This window comes from Engystomops pustulosus, chromosome 5, assembly GCF_040894005.1.
Source record: "Engystomops pustulosus chromosome 5, aEngPut4.maternal, whole genome shotgun sequence".
Taxonomy (NCBI): domain Eukaryota; kingdom Metazoa; phylum Chordata; class Amphibia; order Anura; family Leptodactylidae; genus Engystomops; species Engystomops pustulosus.
In genome coordinates, this window is record NC_092415.1 from 166,093,872 (window position 1) to 166,118,672 (window position 24,801).

Here is a 24,801-nt window from a genome sequence, read left to right on the forward strand (position 1 = left end):
CAATATACAAAATCCATTTTACCATTTATTAAATACCCTTAATAAAGCAAAGGCCCAAAGCCAATAAAACTGGAGACAGGAGTACGTCCTGAGAGTTGTGGATATACAGAACATCGGTGTTACATCCTATGATGCCGGGCAGGGCTTGCGGTCTGAAGATCCCCAATTTTTGCTTTGCTCCTAAAGGGGCTATAGCAACAAGTCAAATTTTTGGTACTTAAAAAACATAATTATAAAAAGCTGCATCTCGTTCATGATAATGAAATCCATAAATAAAAATCAAGATTACAATAAAGAGATCCTAGATCCTCAGATTCCTAGATACAAAACTGGATTGTGAATGCTGAAGGCCACTTGTATCCACGCTGAGATATAGTAGGCCACGGAGATCGTCCATTCACCTCCTCACTAGTGCTCAGAGTAGAATATTACATCTCAGAATCCTAAGAGGTCACTGGTCATACAACTTCATCCGATTCTAGACCGTGCTCTTCATACAGAACATCCAAGATATTCAGCTGTCTCTCCATTGCCGGCAGGTAAATGTTAAGATCCCTCATCATGGCGTCATAGAAAAATTCATCTTTCTCGTCTCCTTCTGTTACAGTCAGTGCAGCCACGAATCCCTCATATGATGGGGCGGCTTTTAAGGCCAGCTGTAAGAAACGTGCAAAGGAGGAAGACAAAGAATTTGTTTGTTACCAAGGTTGCAGCAAATGCACATTACGCGTCCCTCCAGATTTGCCATGGCCATGATCGCATGAGTGAGATTTAAATCAGCAAATGTGTCTGAATTAATTTCTTATGATGTGCACGCATGCTTATTGATTAGAAACACGCAGCCAACACACACTAAAAGAGGATGTCTTGAATCCTACCCCAACACAAACCAAGTCTTGTGGGGTTTCTTCAGGATTGAAGCCTTTAAGGGTGGTGACACACATGGCGTTTTTAGTCCGTTTTTGGTCCATTTTCCAATTATCTTAATAGATAAACAGGTTGTAAGCAGCCAAATGCATGGTAAACTGGCAAAACGGACTGAAAATGGATGTTTAAAAACAGACCAAAACACCATGTGTCACATCACCCTAAGGCACATCATTAGTCAAGGTCATTTAAATAATCAATGGTCAAACAGCCAATCAAGGATTAGGCCAGGTGTAGGACCCCCACAGATTTGATGCTAGAGATACATCACTAGTAGTTCACAGTGATCAGCAAGACGTTATGTAATGTCAAAGCGGACAAAAGGGTAAACTGAAATGAAATGGCAATACTGCCCTTAGAAAGGGAGTCCATGGGAACATAACCTGTTCCAGACTGCCATCTACAGGTCTACAAGGGTACATCATCCTCTTGGACAAAGCGTCTGCCATAGACTATTGCAAATACAATTTCCAAGGTGTTGGGTGGTAAACAATGCCTCCTTTGGTTACCTTGAAAGGCAGCCACCTTAACATCAAGTATGACTTCCAAGAAGTCTAAAAACATGATGTGGGATTAAGCCAAAGCAATATATCTATTCCAGAAGGGGGCTGCCTTTCAAGGTAGCAAAAGGAGGCATTGTTTTCCATTTAACACCTCGAAAAACTTATTTGCGTATTTCCCAGAATTCCCTAGAGGAGCATCTATGGCTTTAAGTCTCCACAAGCCTTTAAGGTGGCCTTAATTGGTAATCTCTCCAGAAGGAGAACACCTACCGCCTGTCCATAGACTATTATCATATTCAAACAAATACACCCATATCTTCTTTTTGTCATGTTCACCGTTCTGTCAGGCCTTCAGTTATTAATAATGAACTAAAAATCTACAGCGGACAATCTCTTTTTTTACACAATAAATAACAGAAGCGTAACAGAAGGTGCATGGAAGCCAATGGGGAACAAAAGATTCAGTTTCCAGTTTCTATTACGTTCTACTCAAACGTAGAATGTAAAGGAAACCGCTAATGTGAACTGAACCTTACACGACAGACACTAACTGTACCCAACAAAGTCCACTTACCGCAAACACACCTCTAACCACCCAGCCATGATACTGACGCAACGTCTTACCGTATGCACTACCTGAAAAGATAAGTTATAAAGTTACATATGATTCACCATAGTCTAATACACACTTCCAATATATTCTTCCTATAGTAAATACAATGAGAATCCAAATCACCAGAATACCCCTTGGATATGTGATCATTCATATAGGCCCCAAATTGATATAAATTAAAACGTCAGCGTGTACCTCAAAAAAACGACACCTTACACAGGTGCGTACACCAAAGTGTGAAAAAGTTATTGGCCTCAGAATTTGAAAAAGTTTTTTTTTTTTATTTATTTTTTTTTTAAATCTACTAAAACCTATATAAATTTGGTATCCCTGTGATCGTACCACCCCAAAGAATAAAGAGGAAGTATGAAATGAAGTGCAAAATGAAAGCCATAAAACAGAGCCCGCTAAAAAAATGTGCAAATGTGTTTTTTTGGTCAATTTCACCACACTTCCAATTTTTTTTTCCAGCCTTCCAGTACATTGCAAGAAATATTAAATGGTGTCACTAAAAATTACAATTTGATCCAATATATTACAATTTGCTTACTTAATGCTGTTTGAATGTTATTTTCACCATTTTTCACTTCCATTAAAAATTGAAACAGGAATTTCAGTCCTCTGCAACAAGGAAAAGAAAGTTAGGATTTAGTGACTTGAGGTTCATTCAGTATTTCAAACCCTTCACCAAACATTAGGATAGTAAGTTTTCACTGGTTCTCATTTATAGTATACAGAGATATTCTCATTGCTTGAATACACAATTATTAGTTATGTACTGGGGCCATCACTGACCCAAATTCCCTTTTAGGCTCTTAAGAGAGACAAACAAAGTAGAGGTAAAAAGACAAAGGGTAAACACTCTTCCCCTGCCAGTGTGTCCAACATCTGTCCCATCTTAATATGGATACGGCTTCCTATTACTGAATGTCCGGTCACTTCGCTCACCTGTCAACTTTATCCCCCCCCGTGTCCACAGGGCAGGTTACTGGGGGCCATCTAAACAATACTGACCTGAGGAAATGGGCCGCAGCCGATAGTGATGTTGGTTGTGTCTATGGAAACTAACAGCATTACCCATACATAACTCTGGTATTCTCAGGATGACAACCCCATCGAGTGTGGTGGTGGGATGGAGTATCTAATCCAAGTATAGGGGGATGGCAAATCTGATCACTATGTGGAAGGAACACTATAGTGTAAATACAGCCATAAAGGGGCTATCACTTTAGCTAGTCATCCTGTACCTCTCTCATATGAAAACAAGCCAAGCGTGCATGTATTCTGAATAGAAGAGGGACATAAGGCAATGGCAGGTATTTCCATCAATGTCTAATTTACCTTGAAAACTTGGCTGCCCTCTAATGTGGAAGGGTACCATAATATTTAAGTAGGGGATGTTACATTAACTGACATATTTTGGAGCATGTTACCAATTCATTACATTCAGGCTACGTGTACATGACTGATATTGTCACAGCCACAATAGAGGTCTAGGGCACCGGGTCACGGTGTACTGAGCACAATTTTTCTCATTGCACCATTACCTGGTGGACAGGTCTTATCAGTTGCCGGATTGCGGCTGCTTGGGTATCCATGCAGAAGGGAGGGGTACAGTGCGCTCTCTCCCCTCTTTTGCACTTGTCCGGGTGCTAGCCTGGGATCTTACCTGGGCGAGCACACGGTAGGGTGCATGTAGCCTTAGGCCTCTTGCCCATGAGCTAGTTTGATGCGTCAAACATGCATCGGGAGCTTGCTGGAACGTGTGGCTCGATGCTCAGAAACTGACATGCTGAGATCAGTTCTGGTTTCTGAGCATTAGGCAGGACGTTCCAGCAAGCTCCCGATGCAAATTTGAGTCTGTGATCACTGATGCATGCTTCCGCTTCACACATCCGTCTCACCTTTTCAGCCACAGCAGGGCTTCAGTCGCAGAATTCCGGACTTGGGCCAGGTTATTGTTAACTTCATGGAGAACGATCTTCTGAAGCGTTGTCAGTTCTTCCTTATTGGTTATGTATTTCTGATTTATTTTCTGATAGGTTGTAATAAAAATAAAAATAATAATCAGCCCGGAGGGGCAATGTGGGGGGTGAAAACTGGCACATCTAATATCCATTAATGAGGGCCTGGCCTCTGGGATTTCTTATACATATCAGAACAATGAAGAGCGTGAAACAACCTCATCTGTCTCAGAGCTGCATTATTACCTTATTAATCAATTGTACTAAAAATACTGGATTCATCACTAGCTACCAACGCAAACTTATTCTGAAATATTTCCTGCTTCTTTACTTGCCTTCTTAATCTTAGGCGGATCTATACACATATAGCATATAAGGATGGAGTAGAAAATCCAGACAAAATTAGCTCTGAATTTAGTCTCACCTTTATGTTTCCAACAAAATCCATTTTCACAGGAGCGAATACCGTTGGTCCGAGCTTATCTGTGGAGACACAAATGTTACCAGCCCTTAATCCAATCAGACGTTTAAATAAAACTTACAACACGTATTTCAATAAATAATGTAACAAAACCGAAGTATCTAACCAGATCTAACCGGAGTGCTGCTCTTCTGCTCGTATTTTCTGGATATTCCCTGGGGCTTGAAGACGAACCCTTTGATCCAGCACCCACATCAGGTTATAATCCTATTGCTTTCACTGTGCCGACTACACTTTTTTCCTAACCATACACAGAATAGTGCAGTCACTTGTGGCTTTTGTACGGTATTTACAAACGCGATTAAAGTGCGGTACATACACCACTAGTGACTACACCCTAAAGGGGCAGTACCTCAAGTGACACTTGTACCCTCTTCTGTGCATAAAGGATAATCATCTAAACCCTGGGGTCTGACTACTCGGCACCCGCACTCAAGTTACTACTCTCTGGAGTCCTGGAAGACCTTTACAATTGAATGGAGTTGATCATGTGTACCCATCTTCCATTTGGTATGGGGTGTGTGTATATTAATAATTAAAAATAATAAAAAAAAAATAAAAAAAAAAATAATAATAAAAAAAAAAAATATATATATATATACACACACACATACACACAAAAGGACCTAATATATGACCATGTTAAACCATCAGAAACAAGAAGATACAAGCGATAGAACACATACCCAACACTGGGACTATTGCATAGCAAGAGTCCAAGAAATATTCTGTAGGAATACCATCTTCATCTTCATAGACAAGGTCATTGAATCTTAAAAAAACAAAAAAAACAAAACAAAGGTAAACATTGTGTTGTGGTACATGGATCACAGGCTCAGCATTTTCATTGATCATGAAATCCCAGCACACCAAAATTACACTTAAAAGATAGTATGTATTTTCGGCCATGTCTCATATAGAACGTGACGTTCGGGCTGTCACAGCAGCCATTGTCAAACACTGAAACGTAGAAAATACAAGTATAATGACATAAATGGAATGTCAATATCACATCGGTGCAGTCATGTCAGTACATGCAGAAAGTGAAAACAGGAAAGGAGAGGATTTAAAATTTTTTTTTTGTAATTTCTGGGGTTACATTTTGTCCTGTACTTTGGTTGTTGGTGCATCTAGGGTGCTGGTTACAGATGCGGCCCATTAATGTTGATCAGTATGACAGTGCGGCCCTTGGACCAATAAGTGTTGCTCATTAATATAACAAAGATTTCAAGGAAATTTCAGAATTTTAATAACATATTCTAGGTTTCTGGAATCAGTTGGTCTATTTTATCACAACTCCATCAAAATGGTCACCGACCGACTCTACAGCCCTGATTATTTGTCAGCTTTTAGATTTCCCTCTACCATTGACTTGAATGGTATAAAGCATTGTCTTCAGTTAAGATCACTCAAAAGCAGATCTGTCTAAAGATGATAAAAATAAGTCAGATGCATTTTTATGGGCAGTCGGCCCATACACAGGGCTGTAGAATCCATGGCTGTGGGCATGACCCCATAGAAGTAGCACGGTGACTGAGTGGGTAGCACTTATGCCTTGCAGCGCTGCCACATCTGCAAAGAGTTTGTACGTTCTCTCTGTGTTTGCGTGGGTTTCCTATGGGTCCTTCGGTTTCCTCCCACACTCCAAAACATACTGGTAGGTTGTTTAGATTGTGCGCCCCATGGGGACAGGGACCAATTTGCCATGCTTTGTGCAGCGCTGCGTAATGTGTAGGCGCCGTGTAAAAGAATTATTATTATTATTAAATGGGGATGTGTACTAGCTGCCGAAACAATGACTAGCACTCCAGCCATGTGCATAAGGCCGAAGATTGAGGACACACATTCGTACCTGTGAGTCATGGTGCTGAAAAACGTTTGGGGCAGATCTCTACCATTGCCCCCTCCTTCATCTCCATTCCCTTCTCCATCTTTTTGCAAGGCACCAGTGACTGTGTGCGAAGCTACATTTGCGTCATGTCCATTGTTTTGTAGGGCGCAGTCACCGGGTTCCTCTGGCCTTGACTGAACGCTATGTACATCATCTTCTGATCCTACAAGAAAATAATTACCAGCAGTTGCAAACTTCAAAGTGTTAAAATAATGTTACCCAGGTTTACACAGCCCCTAACCTCAACCCCCTTTTTTAAAGGGATTTTTACATCTTAGCCATACACAGGTGAGGTAGAAATAAACCACTGGGGAAAGAGCCTGATGCGGTTTTATAACTTATGTCTTTTAACCCTTAAAGAAGTGGACTGGAATAACGGAAACAGTAAAGCAATGAACTACACTGCCTCCATAATGTCTAAAGTTACGGAGACAACATGCGTCACAGCTTTTGTTACTCCAATCACCTCTAAGGGATTGGCCCAAATGTTGAGCAGCTCCCTTTCTTTTTTCTTTCCCGTTTTTACTTCACAAGGTGATTGAAGAACCATGTGGGAAGTGTAAGTTCCTAGTTTCATATGCTTAACTAGTGTGTACTTAAAGGGGTTGTCCAGTGGTTGAAACACATGGCTGCTTTCTTCCACAAACAGCGGCATACCTGACCATGATTTGTGTCAATATTTCAACTCAGTTGCATAGAGACGAAAAGAGCCAAGTTCCAATACCAGCACAAACTGTGGTCCGGTGTGGCGCCTTTTTTGGTAGATAGCAGCCATGTTTTTCTACCGCCAGGCCAACAGCATCCGCTTATTAAAGGGGTTAATATGAAGACAGTCGAGATACATAGTTTTACCTTCCAGGTTTTTCGATTTCTCATTTTCCTGTGGAAGCACAGGGGCAGTCTCAGAAATTTCCATACCAAGAACACGAATATTTTCAATTATGGAATGGTCGTGATGATTGGTCTCCTCTTTATAAGAGTTGTTTTCATGGTTATTATTCAGTTCCATTTTCCTGTAGGATTTGAAAGAATTACATAGCAGATAAGTTGAAGAAAATAAATTATATGCATCTCAAAATATAGTAAATTCAATATATAACTAATGGGAAAGTCTAATAGTAGATGAGAAGACAAAGTATTTGCTGCTTCTTGATAAATGGTTTTGCAAATGTCTCTTTGGTTCAAAACTTTAAAAAGGATGTAAAGGAAATCTACCATCAAAAGAAAGCATGGATAAACCTGGGACACTTAGGCCCCATGACTGTGGTAATCGTTTTATATTTGCTATCCATGGCCTTCTTCCTTCAAAAATCAACTTATAAAATTATCCTAATGAGCCAGAAGAGCTCCTGGGGGTGTTACCAGAGCCCTTCTGTGCTGCAACTTTACAGGCTGTTACACTCTCTCCCCCTCTACTCCCTCAACACTCCCCCCTCCCTCTGCCTGATGTCATCTCACATCAGCAGAGGAAGTTTAAGCACACAGTGGCGGGAGCCAACGCTACCTTGCACACTGTAACGGCTTATGAAAGTGGAGCCCAGAGGGGCTTAGATAACACCCCCCCAAGGAGTCTCTCTGGCTCACTAGCATAGATTTCAAAGTTGATTTTAAGAGGAAGAAGGCCATGGATACCACAGTCACAGTGCCTGGATCTATGAATAAGTGTAAGTAAGTTTTCTTTAAAGAGAACCTATCAGGGCAATTTGGAACACTTAACCAACTACAAATCTTTATGGACCTGTGGTTTAGTGTCCCAAATCACCCTGTATCATATTGTTCCATGACTGCTATAAAAACATTTGTACTTATCTGGAGAAAAGTCTGATAAGGTGCATCTCTGGTGCTCTAGACAACTGTGTGATGCTTCAATGAAGCCAACGTAGCCAATCCCAGCATCATTGTGCATGTGGTGTATGTACAGCGTCGGCTTCATTGAACTACCATGCAGGTGCCCAGAGCTCCGGATTTCGCTAAGTGCGAGTGATCAATGGTTTTATTTTCATTGCGGGACTGAAATAATAAAGGCTAATTTGCGATTCTAAACCACTGATCCGTAAAGACCTGTGGATGGTATAGTATCTGAAGTCGCTCCCCAAAAATGGGTCTCTTTCAGCCATCTTTGAAAATTATAGTCATCCATCAATGTATTATATTCTATACACTTACTTTTGTGATGAAATCTGACTTGATAAAGTAGATCGGCGTACCTAAAAAGAAAATAATAATAATCATAAAAAAACCAAAAAACGCCACATTTACACTGCTGTTGACTTCTGTTTTTTCATCATGTGATGCTTTTGCTTCATTCAGTGCTCTAATTATTATTATTAGTTTATCAGGTCATAGAACTACCTGCATACACCTTGCAGGAAGGATCCAGTGGCCTGAACACCTTTTAAATGTGACATTTTTCTTGATTACTCCATAGAGATAATGTATTCGTTCTACATGTTTTATAAAACACCTCCATTAGGAGTTCTTGGAAGAACTTCAGGCTTCATAAATTGTTTTTTTTTTTTTTTTTACCAGAAGTACATTATTCACGGTCTCATAAATTGTAAGCGCTCTCAAGCAGGGCCCTCACTCCTATTGTTTTGTATGACTGTTATTAATATGTAATATTAAATATTTGTGTATGTCCCCCATGACATGAAAAGTTCTGCGGTACATGATGGCGCTAGATAAAATGTTTTATTATTACTCTTATGGGCTATCCGTTTACTATGCCAAGATCGTGACCTTGACATACTTTCTAGGATAAGTTCCTATCAGGCTATCCATGCAGTGTATGACTAGTGCAGGCGTGTTAGATGTCACACATTACCTTGTTCGGTCTAAGGGCAGAGAGATGTGGAGATCCGGGGGGAGTGGCGTACACCAGGCGAGAAGTGAAGGTGTTATTTGCAATCTGCATACACTCCTCCAGGGTTTTCAGGAAAGTATTACAAGTCGACTTCAAAAGAGCTCCCATATCAAGGTTATCCTATTACAACAGCAAAAAAATAAAAAAGATTTATGGTCCTCTCAGCGGTGTAACATGAAGCTGCCTGTCCCCCAATGTATTGTTTATAATACTAGTCTTTTTATAAATGAATGGTATTGGCCATAAGGGCCCCAGTGGCCTCTCAGGCCCGGTTGCAACCGCACCTTTAGATCCCCCTCAATTTACACCCCTGTGTCCTCTACATTACACAAGTTCTTGTTCTAACAGAGATTGGAGTGATAAACAGTCTACCCAATGTAAGAAATACATGTATTAGAGTAATTAAAACGGATAACGTATTGTAAAAGGTATAGGATATGGTTTAAGCCGCTGCAGAACATCTTTCAGTAGAGGAAATATAAAAGTGATTCTTTCCGAACTGGGATATAAGGGGAAAAAGTATCCACAAATTTCAGGTTTTTAAGACAAAAGCTGGACAGAAGATAAAAAACCGTACAGGACAGATGATTATTTCTGAACATATACACATGCGCTTAGATATTGACTTATTGTAATAACTGCAGGTGCGGCTGATGCACCAGACACAGGTCTATGAGATGTTGCATTTGGCTTTAGTTACTCATTAACAGACCACAGGCGTCTGTGCCGTTACCTGAGCCTAACTACAAGGACAACAAGCCGGCCACACATATACATACCGGAGACTCCTGTGAGACGACAACAGAAGTCTCTTTCGTCTTATTCACTTGCTGGACCAAGATATCACAATACAGTCTCAACTCAGACATCTTTGTTTTAAGAGCTTCTGTGCCATCACTAAAGTCTGCGGAACAAAAAAAATAAAAAAAAACATTTTATGTAATTAAAGAAATCCTGTTGGTTTTTATAATTGTATAATATTTGCATTTCTTGGGAAATTCTGGATCACTATTTTCCATAACTACCAGAAAACCTGAGGCAACACATTCAGCAGACAGACGAACATAGATTTGCTTTGGGCGCAGTCAACACGGTGTAATCACCACACTGTAATTGTGCCTATTGCTTCCCATGGACATCAGGGTGGGGGCGGTGAGCACTTCTATGTCCCCTCGCTGGACCTTGTTTGTACCAGAGGTCTGAAAGTGATAGACTGTGGAGGGACATCCCTTATAAAACTAGTACCACCAGGTCGTAAATGTATTCATAAAGGAAAGAAAGATATTTGGCAGCGCAGTCGCACCACACTGATCCTCTTTTACGCAGGCGGTATAGTGACTGCAACTACACCCTGGAGATCAAAATGAGAGAACAATGTATGATCACTTGATTTTTTCAGATTTAATGTAATCTATATTGATAAACATTTCAAAGATATTTAGTCTTTAAGTTTATCAACATAAAACCTTTGTTTAGCAAAAAAACGTGATGTTCCTAATTAGAGAACATCAATGACCGTAGCACTGAGAAAGATTAGAACTACATTTTCTGAAGGTTACACCAGTCACCAATCAGTAGGACGTACACAGGCCTTTGCTATGGATGACTTCAGCACATCTGTGGACGTCACTAGTCTCTCACACTGCTGTGGTGGGATTTTGGTCCACTCTACTTCCAGTCCCTGCCATAGTTCTGTGAGAGATGGGGGCTCCTGAAGTGACACTACCCTGCAACCACTAAAGTTGACTCATCTCATACAAAAATGAGGTGATAAGAGTCATATTTGCCTGACTTTGGAGGAGATTCTTATAGGTAACCTAGTGAGATTTTATATAAAAGAGGGAATTCTAGAAAAGTCATCGGGGGATAGTAGTTTAGTGGGATTAAATCTGACGATGGGTGCTCCTTAAAACAGGTGATATTGCTCATTTACCTACTGTGCAGCTGCCATGGGCGTTAGTCCACCAGTTTGGGTAACAGTACTGTATTTTGCCCCCTGCTGGTGTTATGTCCCAGCAGCGGTGGATGCCATGTGATGCTGCACCCACTAACATAGAGACCAACTGCAACGAGGTCCTCTTAAAAAATGTTAGTGGGCTTATACAATTTGATCAAAATGTAGCGAAGATCTTGAATTTGATTTGTTAGCGTAACCTAGTGGCCATAGATCGTTGTATAATGTGTGGATGTGCGGTCCAGATCTTTCTCCAAATGTAGGAACAAGAATATGTGCTACAATAACCTGCTACAGAATATCCCATGTGCATCACCGGATTTGAGGAGGTGGCAGGTCACCAATTTGCAGATTATACATTCTAATCAGAAGATTAAATCTCTAGTGTGACAGATGTGACGTGGGCTGAGAGCGGCTCCTGCTTATGATGTGTAACATAAGGTCTGGAAGAGATTGCTGTCCTAGCTGATATACAAGGAAGGATTGTAAATATATGAACACTAAAGGGATATCCCAACCTTAAGAAGTGATTTACCTTTCTCCTTCTTTGTCCTGATGTCAGTAATACAAGCTTTTGCAGAGCCCAATGCCACAAGCCATTGTTGGCGCTCTGCCGCCGTCCTGGCTTTCAGATAGAAGTACTGCTCCCCGGGGATTGCCAGGTCCATCCGAGTGTTATCCGTGGCATTTACTGTCAACACAGAAATGTATAATTATACAGTGCAGGGGGCATTATGTGTCCATACGTTATACAGTAACAACATAATAAAATATATACAATATTTGTGAATTTCTGGGCAAACACTTTTCTGAAAGTATGGTGTGTAGGGGGTTAATCTTGGGCTAGAGGGGGGAAATATAGGAATACTTGTAAGGGGCTAGAAGCGAAGGCAAGAAAAAAAAAAAAGTTTAAAATCCAGAAGTTTTAGCGATCACAATGTTTGATGTGATCTAAATAAAAGGCTGTGTCACCTTTTTATATGATAGCATCATAGTAGACAAGGTTGGAAAGTCCAACCTTTAAGAATAAATGAATGTTTTAACCTTATACACAATATTCCATGTGTGGTCTGACCAGGGATTTGTATAAGGGCAAAACTATGTCTTTATCATGAGAATCTATTCCTCTCTTGATACATCCCATAATTTTATTTGCTTTAGCAGCAGCCGCCTGCCTCTGGTCACTAAAATTAAGTTTACCATCCACCAAGTCTTTTTCAGCTCCAGTTTTACTAAGTAATTGACTGTTCAGAACATAATTATACTATTTGTTTCCATGGCCCAAGTGCATAACTTTATATTTATCTACATTAAACTTCAACCATTTATCTGCCCACTCCTCAAGCTTCCACAAATCCCTCTGTAATGCTACACTATCGACCTCAGTATTTATTACTTTACACAGCTTAGTATCATCTGCAAATATTGAAACTTGACTGTGTAAACCCAATACAAGGTCATTAATAAATATATTAAAAAGAAGTGGCCCCAATACTGACCCCTGTGGCACTCCACTGGTAACATCAACCCAATCTGAGAATGTGCCATTAATGACCACCCTCTGTTTTCTATCACTAAGCCAATTACTTATCCAAATACACAGATTTTCCCCTAGTCCCAGCAGTCTCATTTTATGTACCAACCTTAAATGCCTTTGAAAAGTCCAGATATACAACATCCTCAGGGCCCCCCAGATCCAGTCTGGAACTTACTTCCACATAGAAGCCAATCAGATTAGTCTGACAGGACCGATCTCTCATAAAGCCATGCTGATACTGGGTTATAAGGTTATGTACAGGGTGTCCAGAACAGCATCTCTAACAAACCCCTCAAATATTTCCCCACCACAGCAGTTAGACTCACGGGTCTGTAGTTTCCAGGATCGCTATTTGATCCTTTTTTGTATATTGGTACCACATTTGCTATGCGCCATTCCTGTGGAACATAACCAGTCCTTAGTGAATCTTCAAATCTAAAAAATAACGGTCTGTCTATCACCGTACATAATTCATGCAGAACCTGGGGGTGTATGCCATCTGGCCCCGGTGATTTATCTATCTTAGTGGTTGTGAGGCAGCACCGTACCTCTTCCTGGGTTAAACTGTTGATATTCCAAAGAGAATTTACATCATTCCTCATTGTGTCTTCCACCAGGGGATTTTCATGGATAAAGACAGTAGAGAAGGTGCCAGTCAGGTAATACGAAATCAATGATATTATGATCACTATTACCCAGGTTCCCCCTAACCTGTAATTTTGATACCCTGTCAGGTCTGTTGGTTAGGATAAGGTCCAGCAGTGCCCCCCCTCTTGTTGGCTCCAGGACTATTTGCAACAGGTAATTGTCTTTTGTTGTTGACAAGAACCTGCTAACTTTGAAGGACCTGCATATTTCTGCCCCCCAGTCAATATCTGGGTAATTGAAGTCCCCCATGATAAGTACTTCACCTTGCTTTGAAGCCGCATCCATTTCACTTATCAGCATTTCCTTTGCTGCCTCCATTATATTTGGAGCCTTATAACAAACCCCTAGTAATATTTTATTATTCTTTTTTTCCTCCCCTCCCCCGAACATTTCTAAAAAGACTATAACCATCTATAGTAACAGCCCAGTCATAGCTACTGTCCAGCCATGTCTCGCTGATTCCCACTATATCATATTTGCGCTCCAACATCAAGAGTTCCAGTTCCTCCATTTTGTTTGTGAGGCTTCTGGCATTTGTGTACATGCACTTTATATGGTTTTCCCCTATTCCTATTCCTTTTGTTCTTATTCCCCAATCTTATTCCAGCCCCCCTTCCTCCCCCATGGACTATGACTATTCCCAGCTCTCTATCTACACTGTCTTTTTGCCCTGCACAAGTGTAGTTGCCCTCCCCCCAGGACTCTAGTTTAAACACTCCTCCAACCTTCTAGCCATTTTCCCCCCCCAAAACATCCCCCCCCCCATTGAGGGGCAGCCCATCCCTACTGTAGAGCCTGTAGCCGACACAAAAGTCAGCCCAGTTCTCCATGAACCCAAAGCCCTCCTTCCTACACCAACTTTTGAGCCAATTATTTACCTCCATAATTTTATGCTGCCTTTCTGGTGTAAGGACCTTCCACCTACCTCTTACTTTGTCATTAGTGCCAATGTGGACCATGATCGCTGGTTCCTCACCAGCCCCTCCCAGTAATCGGTCAACCTGATCCGCAACATGCCGAACAACACACTGGTCTTTGTGACAGATTGCCCTGTGTGTTCCCCTAATAATCAAATCTCCCACTACCAGCACCTGTCTGATCTTGCATGTGCTTCCATTACCCTTCTTACTGGAGCAGACATTCCCCTGGTTGCTAGCGGCCACGTCTTTCTGGACCATTGCTACCCCAGAGCTGATATCCCCCTCATCCGCCAGCCTGGCAAACTTATTGGGGTGCACCATATCAGGACTAGACTCCCTACAACTCTTCCCTCTATCCCGCCTTCTACATGTTACCCAACTAGCTGCCCCCTCACTCTGCACTTCCATACTTCCCTCCCCACACCCATCTTCCCCAGAGAGTTTGTGCTCCAGGAGCAGCAAACTTCGCTCCATATTGTCAATTGCCCGCAGCCTTGAAACTTGCTCATTTAGATCCAGAATCTGGGCTTCCAGATGAGCAATTTTCACACATCCCACACAGCAGTATTCCCCCTCGAACGGCTGTTCAAGGAAAGCATACATGGCACAGGATGTACACTGTGTAGCAATGCCACTTATGGAGTCCAGCTGCTACCTCTTACAAGTCCTCATATACTTCATACCTTGGAACTAGACCAAGCCAGTCGTACTATTGAGCACGGCTTTTCACACTGGGGACCCTAAACACCTTTAGGGGTGATGTTTCACAAGTCTCACAGGGAAAAAGGTCTGAGTGGGTATTAGAGTAGTCCTTTTCTGCTATACCACACTTCAAAAAACTTTACTCATGTGGGCATAGGGATATTACAAACATATGAAATAATTATATATTACAGGGATACATCATTAGGATTATGACCTTTACCACTACTCAAACATTACAAGTTATCATCTTTGTGATATCACTGCATTTATTGCCCCTTTACAAAGACATTGCTGCATTTATTGCCCCCCTTACAATGGCATCACTGTATTTACTGCCCCCTCACTGCCTTTATTGCGCTTCTCTAATGACTTTGGTTTCTGAACACAAACTAGAACCCTTTGTACTGGCTCTTGGGGAACATTATCCATAGACTCCAATTAAAATGAGTCTCTAGAGAAAGATATGTTTTTATCTAACAAAAATTCATCTATAAAAACAAGTTGAAGCTCAAAACTTTACAAGAAGGTTATTAAAAAGGTCTTGAGGAACCCGCATCAAGACTATGAATTAATCTGCTTATTTCTTCTTGCTTTATAACAAGATGCAAATAGCGTGGACAGGAACTGCATCGGATTGAAAAGCAAAAAATATTTGAGCAATATTTAATTAAATCTATCCAATGATACTGAAGTTTTCACCCCCGGGTGTGAGGGGAGGGGAATCAAATATTTAATGTGGATACTACATTCAGTGTAACCCAGGAACTACAATGTGGACACAAAAGTAGTTTTCTGTTCTCTTCGGGGGCTGGTGTAAGCAGAGTCCCCGCCTCTCACACATTGGGGGCTGGAGTAAGCCGAGTCCCCGCCTCTCACACATTGGGGGCTGGTGTAATGCAAGTCCCCACCTCTACCACATCGGGTGCTAGTGTAATGCAAGTCCCCGCTTCTACCACATCAGGGGCTGGTGTAATGCAAGTCCCCGCCTCTACCACATCGGGTGCTAGTGTAATGCAAGTCCCCGCCTCTACCACATCGGGTGCTAGTGTAATGCAAGTCACCGCCTCTACCACATCGGGGGCTGGTGTAATGCAAGTCACCGCCTCTACCACATCGGGTGCTAGTGTAATGCAAGTCCCCGCCTCTACCACATCGGGTGCTAGTGTAATGCAAGTCACCGCCTCTACCACATCGGGGGCTAGTGTAATGCAAGTCACCGCCTCTACCACATCGGGTGCTAGTGTAATGCAAGTCCCCGCCTCTACCACATCGGGTGCTAGTGTAATGCAAGTCCCCGCCTCTACCACATCGGGGGCTGGTGTAATGCAAGTCACCGCCTCTACCACATCGGGTGCTAGTGTAATGCAAGTCCCCACCTCTACCACATCGGGTGCTAGTGTAATGCAAGTCCCCGCCTCTACCACATTGGGTGCTAGTGTAATGCAAGTCCCCGCTTCTACCACATCAGGGGCTAGTGTAATGCAAGTCCCCGTCTCTACCACATCGGGTGCTAGTGTAATGCAAGTCCCCGCCTCTACCACATCGGGTGCTAGTGTAATGCAAGTCACATCCTCTACCACATCGGGTGCTAGTGTAATGCAAGTCCCCGCCTCTACCACATCAGGAGCTGGTGTAATACAAGTCCCTCCCGCTACCACATCGGGGGCTGGTGTCATGTGAACCTCAGTCTCTTTCGCTCTGGAGATGGGATTTTTTCTTGTGCCTTCAAAGTTTTTAAATAGAAAATGCTCTACATTAAGTGCTCAAACTTGGTAACATTGGATAGCTTCAAGAAAAATATTGCATATGTTTATTTTCAGACTTTGGCTCTATGGGTATTTATGGAAATATCCCCCATTGTCAATGTTTTTTCACACATTTTTTCCTGGGGAATCCAAATCTGCAATAAAAAAATGGGGGTTCCTATTTAAGATTTTTAAGTTGCTTCCCACCCCCAGGAACTTTTCCCCAGTAAATTCTGCAATTTTTAGAATTATGCGAACTTACCTTGAATTTCACAAACAGCCATCTGGATGCTTCCCTTACATCCCTTCCATGCGTCTTCTCTAGAGTCATAATAAGAAAGAATTCCTCCACACAGGAGAAACCACCTCGGCTGCCACCCTAGAAGAAAGGAATAGAAAAGCCATGGAATCATGTAGTTAGCAATGCTACAACTTGTTAGATTGGGAACCCATTTAGCAGATACTGGCCCATCAACCTTCTCCTTCACATCTTAAGGTAAGGTAACGTGCACCCAATTTTAAGGTATATTGCCATGAGGCATATTGGTTACATGATGCTTAAGCATAGGCCATGAGAAACACTCCATTCAAAATCAAAGTGTATTAGGCTCAGTTCATACTTTTGTTGGGGGTTTCAGCAAGAACAGAAGGTGATCAGAAAGTCTGTTCCCCATAGACCTTCCATCATTATAATGGAGGAAAAAAAAAACCCCAAAACATTAGCTGCTCTGCTATTTGATATCAGAAGGGGGAATGGAACCCAGGTGTGAACTGAACCTTAGAAATTTGCATCATTATACAATGTTGACGTTTTTGTTCCACGAAGCCCTATAAATACCACGAGTTTGTGCAGCTTATGATCAGTCTCAAGTGATTTTTCTGCTCCGGGATGTAGAGAACCACCATAAATAAACTTCACTTACAAGATTCAATCCAGGGCGATGAAAAGGTACAGGGCTGCACACAGCAGGTGACAACCATTAGTGGATTACTCCATCTGAATAACGTGTTACGGCGAGATAACAGCACGCGATAGCAGGTAACGTTTTCTACCTGTATTATATTCCACCCATTGCATGTCATTTACATGTCACAGGGGGTAAATATTTAGAAAAGGAACGTGCAGCTGAGCACACGGAACAAAATGCTGAACTGTATAATAAACTTAAAATACTGATTACTCCGCACCACGTTTAGTAAAAAGTCTGATAAGAACCCGTGTATATTACTGCTGCAGCTTTCCTGTATTATCAGTATTTGGACTGCTATGACAGATCCAAGCAAATCCTTGCCGATGCTTTGCTCCGTTTCCATGTAATTGTATGTTCACTAATACATGACAAACATGTCCAGCCCTTTAACCCCTTCAGGAAGCAGCCAATTTATAGCTTAAGGGGTTCAGCCCCATTTTTTGGATTCTGACTTGAGTCGCTTTATATGGTTGTAACTTTTAAACACTGTTACTTATCAAAGCGATTCTGAGATGTGATATGTTTTGAGTTTGTGTATATATATATATATACACCGTATATACTTGAGTATAAGCCGAGGCCCCTAATTTTACCACAAAATACTGGGAAAACCTATTGACTCGAGTATAAGCCGAGGGTGGGAAATGCATTGGTCACATACCCCCCCAGTATATAGCCAGCCAGGCTCTGCCCCAGTGTATATAGCCAGCCAGCCCCTGCCCCAGTGTATATAGCCTGCTGCCGCTGCCGGACAGATCGCACAGAAGATATACAGGGGTCACCGGAAAGGTGAGTTTAGATATATTTATTTTTTTGACTTGAGTATAAGCCGAGTTTGGGTTTTCCAGCACATTTTTTGTGCTGAAAAACTAGGCTTATACTTGAGTATATAAGTATATCGAGTATATAATATATACATATATATATATATATATATTGATTTTTTTTTTTTTTTTTTAATTTGCCATTTTCAAAATTCGAAATCAAGTTTTACCACCTAAATAAGTTGCTGAATAACTTTTCCATATGTCTACTTTACATTTTCATATTTCTGGGTAACTTATTTTGATGTCACGCGGCTTACAAATCGAATATTCATTTTCAGTATTTTCAGAATTGACTTGGAAATTATTACTGTTTTTAATTAAATGAATATTTAACATTGAAAAACCCCCTATATATCGACCTATTTTCAAATCTGCACCCGTAAAACTATCAGAAACACTTTTTAGGAAGATTGTTAACCCCTTGAGATCTTTGAAGAAATTAAATCAAAATGGAGGTGAAATTTAGATGGGTCAAATTTTGTCAGTTATACGTTCATTCAGCCCTAAAATTTACACATTTCCAAAAAATAAAGAGAAAACCCATTTTAATTTGTTATGCAATTTCTCCTGAGTACAGAGACCACCCACTTGTGGCCGTTACTTGTGACGGCTTTTTGGGGCCATGTGACGGCTTTTTTTTTGCAGGATGAGATGCTTTTTCCAGTGTTACCATTTTGGGGTTGGTATCCCCTATTGCAGGGGTCCCCAAACCTTTTACATAGAGGGCCGTTCACTGCCCCCCTCGGACCGTTGGAGGGCCGGACTAAAGTTTAACAATAAATATCAGTACATATGACGGCATCCATAATACACTGGCACCCCCCCCTCAATTAATAATTTAATATACTGCACCCCCTTAAGAACTATTTTAAATAATGGCCCAATTAATGAATTACCACACAAGAAAACAAGGAGCCACTCAGTTCTCAAATGTAAAATAAACAAAATTTATTCGTCAATATTAACCCCTTAAGGACGCAGCCATTTTACAGCTTAAGGCTCAGCCCGATTTTTTGGATTCTGACTTGCTTCGCTTTATATGGTTATAACTTTTGAACACTGTTACTTATCAAAACGATTCTGAGATTGTTTTTTCCCCACATGTTGTACTTCATTTTAGTGGTAAATGTTGGCTGATAAGTTTTGCGTTTATTTACAAAAAAAAGAAAATATGATAAATTTTTTGAAAAATTTGCCATTTTCGAAATTCTAAATCATTGCGTTTTCAGGCAGATAGATTTACCACCTAAATAAGTTGCTGAATAACATTTCCCATTTGTCTACTTTACATTTTCATAATTTTTGATATGTCTGGATAATTTATTTTGATGTCACGCGGCTTACAAAAAGAATATCGCTTTTCCGGATTTTCAGAATTGACTATTTTGGGGATAAATACAGTTTTGAATGAAATTTTACATATTTAGCATCAAACCCCCCTATATAATCTACCCATTTTCAAATCTGCACCCCTCAATCTATCAGAAACAGCTTTTACGAAGATTGTTAACCCCTTGAGATCTTCATAGTAATTGAATCAAAATGGAGGTGAAATTTAGAATGGTCATATTGTTCCCTTATACGTTCATTTAGCACTAAAATTTACACATTTCCAAAATATAAAAAGAGAAAACCCACCATACAATTTGTTCTGCAATTTCTCCTGAGTACAAAGACCCCCCACATGTGGCTGTGACTTGTTTTATGGGCGCACAGCGAGACGCAGAAGGGAAGGAGAGCCCTGCAGCTGCCAGGATTTTAGTTTCCTCATTGGCCCCTTTTGAAGGCTATAAAATTTTCGCTTTTTCGTTATTGGGGCCATGTGACGGCATTTTTTTTGCGGGATGAGATGCTTTTTCCATTGTTACCATTTTGGGGTTGGTATCACCTATTGTTGAAAATTTAGGAACTTTTTTTGAGGGCAGGAGTAGAAAAGCATCAATTCTGTACTGGATTTTTGACTTTTTTTTTTTGGTGTTCACCGTATAGACTAATAATCATGTTAGCTTTATTCTATGGGTTGATACGATTACGGGGATACCAGACATGAATATATTTTCTTACGTTTTACTAAATTTGTCAAACAAAACCCTAATGTGGGGAAAAATCTATAATTTTTGTATTGCCGTCTTCCAAGTGGCATAACTTTGTTACGTTTTTGGCTACGGAGCTGGTTGATGGCTTGTTTTTTGCGGGACATGTTGTACTTTGCACCAGTATCATGTCTAAGTACATATGGTTTTTTGGTCGCATTTTATAGCATTTTTTGTGGGATTGAAAAGGTAAAAATCATAATTTTTGGAGGGTTTATAACAGTTTTTTTTTACGGCGTTTATCGTGGGGGTTCAATAATGATTTACTTTTATTCTACGGGTTGTTACGGACGTGGTGATACTATATATGTGGGGTTTGTGTTATGATTTAGACTTTTTTTTTGAGTTATATGTCTCTTTATATGTTTTGGGGGTTTGGGGCATTTTTAGTGATTTATGGCTTTATTTTTTTATTGAATAACTTTTTTTTTTACTTTTTTACTTTTATACCATGGTACATGAACAAGAAATCCTCTGATTGCTTGTTCATGATAATATTCTGCAATACTCATGTATTGCAGAGTATTATCAGTGTCAGCCTATGCACTTGCATAGGCTGGCACTTTGCCAGTAAGATGACGTCACAGACGCCATCTTACTGGCAATTCTTGCTAGTAACTCTGGGGTCCAGATCGGACCCCAGAGTTACTATAGCAACGATCGGCGCCCCCCGAAAACGGTTCGGGGGGGCCGATCGTGGGGGAAAGACACCCCAGATGCTTGTTAGATGCCGCGGTCGCGCTGACCGCGGCATCTAAAGGGTTAAGCACCCGCGATCGGAGACAACTCCGATCGCGGGTGTTACACTGGGGTGCCGGCTATTAGTTACAGCCGGCACCCCGTGTTTCCCGATGCCGGTTCGGCTCTGATCCAGAGCCGAGCCGGCATAGGCGCCGTGGCGGATATATCCGCCACTGAGCGCTAAGTCACTGCGCTCCGTGGCGGATATATCCGCCGCGGAGCGTGAAGGGGTTAAAATTGATTACAATGGATGTTTAATGGAAGATATCCAATATAACAAGTCCGAGTTGACTAAACCTCCGCATAGCACTCCGCATAGCACTGGAGGGTTTATCCACCATACAAGTAACATATACCTAAGTTAGTACCTCTAAAAACATCTCCACTATATGTGGATACTAAACTAATGCACACTGCTGGTTAAACTGTATTCAGATGGTGAAATTAGAGATAAAAGACCAGTGTCTTACCCATTTTGTGGTATGCGGTGGTATGCGGGGGAAGCACTCGGACACCCCAACGCGCGTTTCGCCCACGCTTCCTCAGGGAAGTACTTCCCTGAGGAAGCGTGGGCGAAACGCGCGCTGGGGTGTCCGAGTGCTTCCCCCGCTCCTTGTTTTCTTGTGTGGTATAGATTATGTTTGGGAGTAGTTCCGTATTTTTGAAGGTGGAGGGCTTGATGCCCGGTCCCATTATGTAGCAAAATGAAGATGTGGTTTTCAATTAATGAATTAATTGGGACAATTAATTATTAAATATACTGGGACCCCTCTCCATTAATTATTGAATATGCCTCCCCCCATTAATTACTAGACTGCCCCTCATAATTAATTATTTCCTATACCCCCACCATTAATTATTTCCTATGCTGCCCCCCACCATTAATTATTTCCTATGCTGCCCCCCCCCACCATTAATTATTTCCTATGCTGCCCCCCAGTATATAGCCGGCCCCCTGCCCCAGTATACAGCCGGCAGCAGGGGAAGCCAGAAAGGTGAGTTTTGATATATATTTTTTTTACTCGAGTATAAGCCAAGCCTGGGTTTTCAGCACATTTTTTTGTGCTGAAAAACTAGGCTTATACTCAAGTATATATGGTACGTAAAAATCATAATTTTTGGTGACTAACGATTTTTTTCTACGGTGTTCATCAAAAGGGTTAAAAAATTATATTTTTTTTAAACGTAGGGGTTGTTGCGGATACTGATACTATATATGTGGGGTTTGTGTTATGATTAAGACTATTTTTCCGTTATATGTTTATGGGACTTATGGGCATTTTTATTCATTTATTTTTATTTAAGAACTATTTTTTTTTTCTTTTTTATTTCTTCCACCATGGGACATGAACAAGCAATGATCTGATTTCTTCATCAGTATTGTAGGGTATTACGAACAAGCAATAAGCATGAGGAGACACAGGTACACCCAGGCTGCAGCTGCCCCTCCCTAGGAGTCACCACATGCTGCTGGCAGGGATATAGGTAATATGAAATAAACTACTGAAATTATTCAGAATGCTGACAAAGGCATTTTTAAATCAGCACAGTATAGACCATTGGAACCTGTCGCCAGCTAAAAATCACATTCCTGGTGACAGGTTCCCACATTCTTATTGTGCAAATTGATGGGGAAATGTGATTTAATTATGAATGTCCCATACGGCTGAAGTCTATATAGACCCCATTAATCTCCTTTCATAACTATATTCCCCAATAAAGTTGCCTGCAGATAGCTGGCAAGCAGGTAGAACAATCAACACTACTTCACGGCTGACAGCTTACTCACAGGTCGCAAGGGAGGGAACAGAACTTAAAGTCCTTGACCTGAAGTAAGATGTCTGTAAAAAAAAAAAAAAAAAAAAAAAAAAAGTCTAAAAAAAAATAAAACAAGTCTAAAAATATTCTCATTGAAACAGGGACACAACTGCCCACACCACCCAGTCACTGTGGTAACAGCCGAGGAGGGGGACAGGTTATGCAGGATTTTATAAATTGTATGGGGAGGTTTTTTAAGACATTCATGGCAAAGTTTTTCCAACTGACTGGTAGTCAGAGAAGATTTGACGCAGAGTAAAATCTGCAGGAGAATAGTAAACTGTACATAGTGGGGCACATTTACTCACCCAGTCCTGTCGCGATTCCCGAGGTGCGTTGTCCGACGAGGATGAAGTCCGGCGTGATTCACTAAGACCGTACACCCGAGATACTGCATGTGTCGCTTCCCCGCTGAGGTCCGCCGGAGTTCACCTTCTTCTTCCCGATGTATGCGAGTATGTCTTGCGACACAATTTGAAATGTTAAATACCGTGCGTTGTCCGAATCCGTTGGATCATCCGACAGCCAGCCCCCCCCCCCCTGATTTGTGTTGTGTGAAAGCCGGCGCCATTGTGCCAAAATCCGATCATGTGCGGCACAATCCACGGCACGATCCCCCAAAACCCAACGGAAATGCGGCCGCAGGACCATAGTAAATAAGCCCCAGTGTCTCTATTAGCCGGCAGCATGCCATAGAGCAGGAGAAGCTGAGAAGCCTGTACTTAGTGTCCCTATTAGCAGGAAGCATGTTATAGAGCAGGAGGAGCTGAGCAGATTGTATATAGATCTACAGGCGGCATGCCATAGAGCAGGAGAAGCTGAGCAGCCTGTACTTAGTGTCCCTATTAGCAGGAAGCATGTTATAGAGCAGGAGGAGCTGAGCAGATTGTATATAGATCTACAGGCGGCATGCCATAGAGCAGGAGAAGCTGAGCAGCCTGTACTTAGTGTCCCTATTAGCAGGAAGCATGTTATAGAGCAGGAGGAGCTGAGCAGATTTTGTAGTGTCCTACGCTTATCTTGTGACATTGTCGCAGTCAGCTGCCACAGGTGGGGACAATGGTGGCACTAGAAGTTATAAGCAGAGTTGTGTGTCATGTGAACCAGTGTCTGGTGGCGGCTTCATGTGTCACTATGTGCCATGTACAGGCCGCGGGCCGCTGCTCCCGGCTCCTATGACTGATATAGATGCACATCACTCACCGCTCAGGTAATTCGTCCACTTGTACAGGATCCCTTCCATGTTGCTGGGGGTCACATAGTCACGTGTGCCGGACTCCGGCATGTCTCCCCCGGGTGGCCCTAGCCCCGCACTGGTCATAGAGCAGACACTGACAGGCGGCTCAGCGCATTTCCGTTGTGAGGAGCAACAAGCTGCGGCTGTCCCAGTGCACACTGTGCTGCAGAGGCGTCACTAACGCCCCTCTACGTCTCCATCAGCAGAGCACAAACATCCCCCTTGTCCCCACAAGTCCCGCCCCAACATCGCTTCCTGGACGCGCTGTGAACCAATCACAACTCATAACCCGACCAGCTGACTTACACTATTGACCAATAGAATACTCCCGCTGTAGCCGCGCCCAGGTTCGCAGCCAATAAG

The 24,801-nt window shown here is 41.7% G+C and overlaps 1 protein-coding gene across 1 annotated transcript; it reads right to left on the reverse strand.

Moving 5' to 3' along the window:
- Positions 1–24,689, reverse strand: PLEKHA8 (pleckstrin homology domain containing A8). Its single transcript, XM_072153696.1, has 14 exons — positions 24,405–24,689; positions 17,014–17,130; positions 11,732–11,887; positions 10,022–10,146; positions 9,204–9,362; positions 8,546–8,586; positions 7,232–7,392; positions 6,341–6,542; positions 5,175–5,260; positions 4,432–4,490; positions 3,948–4,078; positions 2,594–2,664; positions 2,005–2,066; positions 1–656 (listed from the first exon to the last, which is right to left on the reverse strand). Exons 1-14 carry the CDS (start codon positions 24,520–24,522, stop codon positions 459–461), a joined length of 1,686 nt encoding a protein of 561 aa, XP_072009797.1. The 5' UTR covers positions 24,523–24,689; the 3' UTR covers positions 1–458.
- Positions 24,690–24,801: the final 112 nt, after the last annotated feature.

What these genes read in the sequence shown, in the direction of transcription:
- PLEKHA8 (XM_072153696.1), bottom strand. Translation starts at nt 24,522, where the DNA reads ATGACCAGTGCGGGGCTAGGGCCACCCGGGGGAGACATGCCGGAGTCC. An exon ending in CAGGACAAAGAAGGAGAAAG is followed by an intron (nt 10,147 to 11,731) that starts GTAAATCACTTC and finishes TTTGTTCCGCAG; the next exon opens with ACTTTAGTGATGGCACAGAA. An exon ending in ATTTTGTTGGAAACATAAAG is followed by an intron (nt 4,079 to 4,431) that starts GTGAGACTAAAT and finishes ACAACCTATCAG; the next exon opens with AAAATAAATCAGAAATACAT.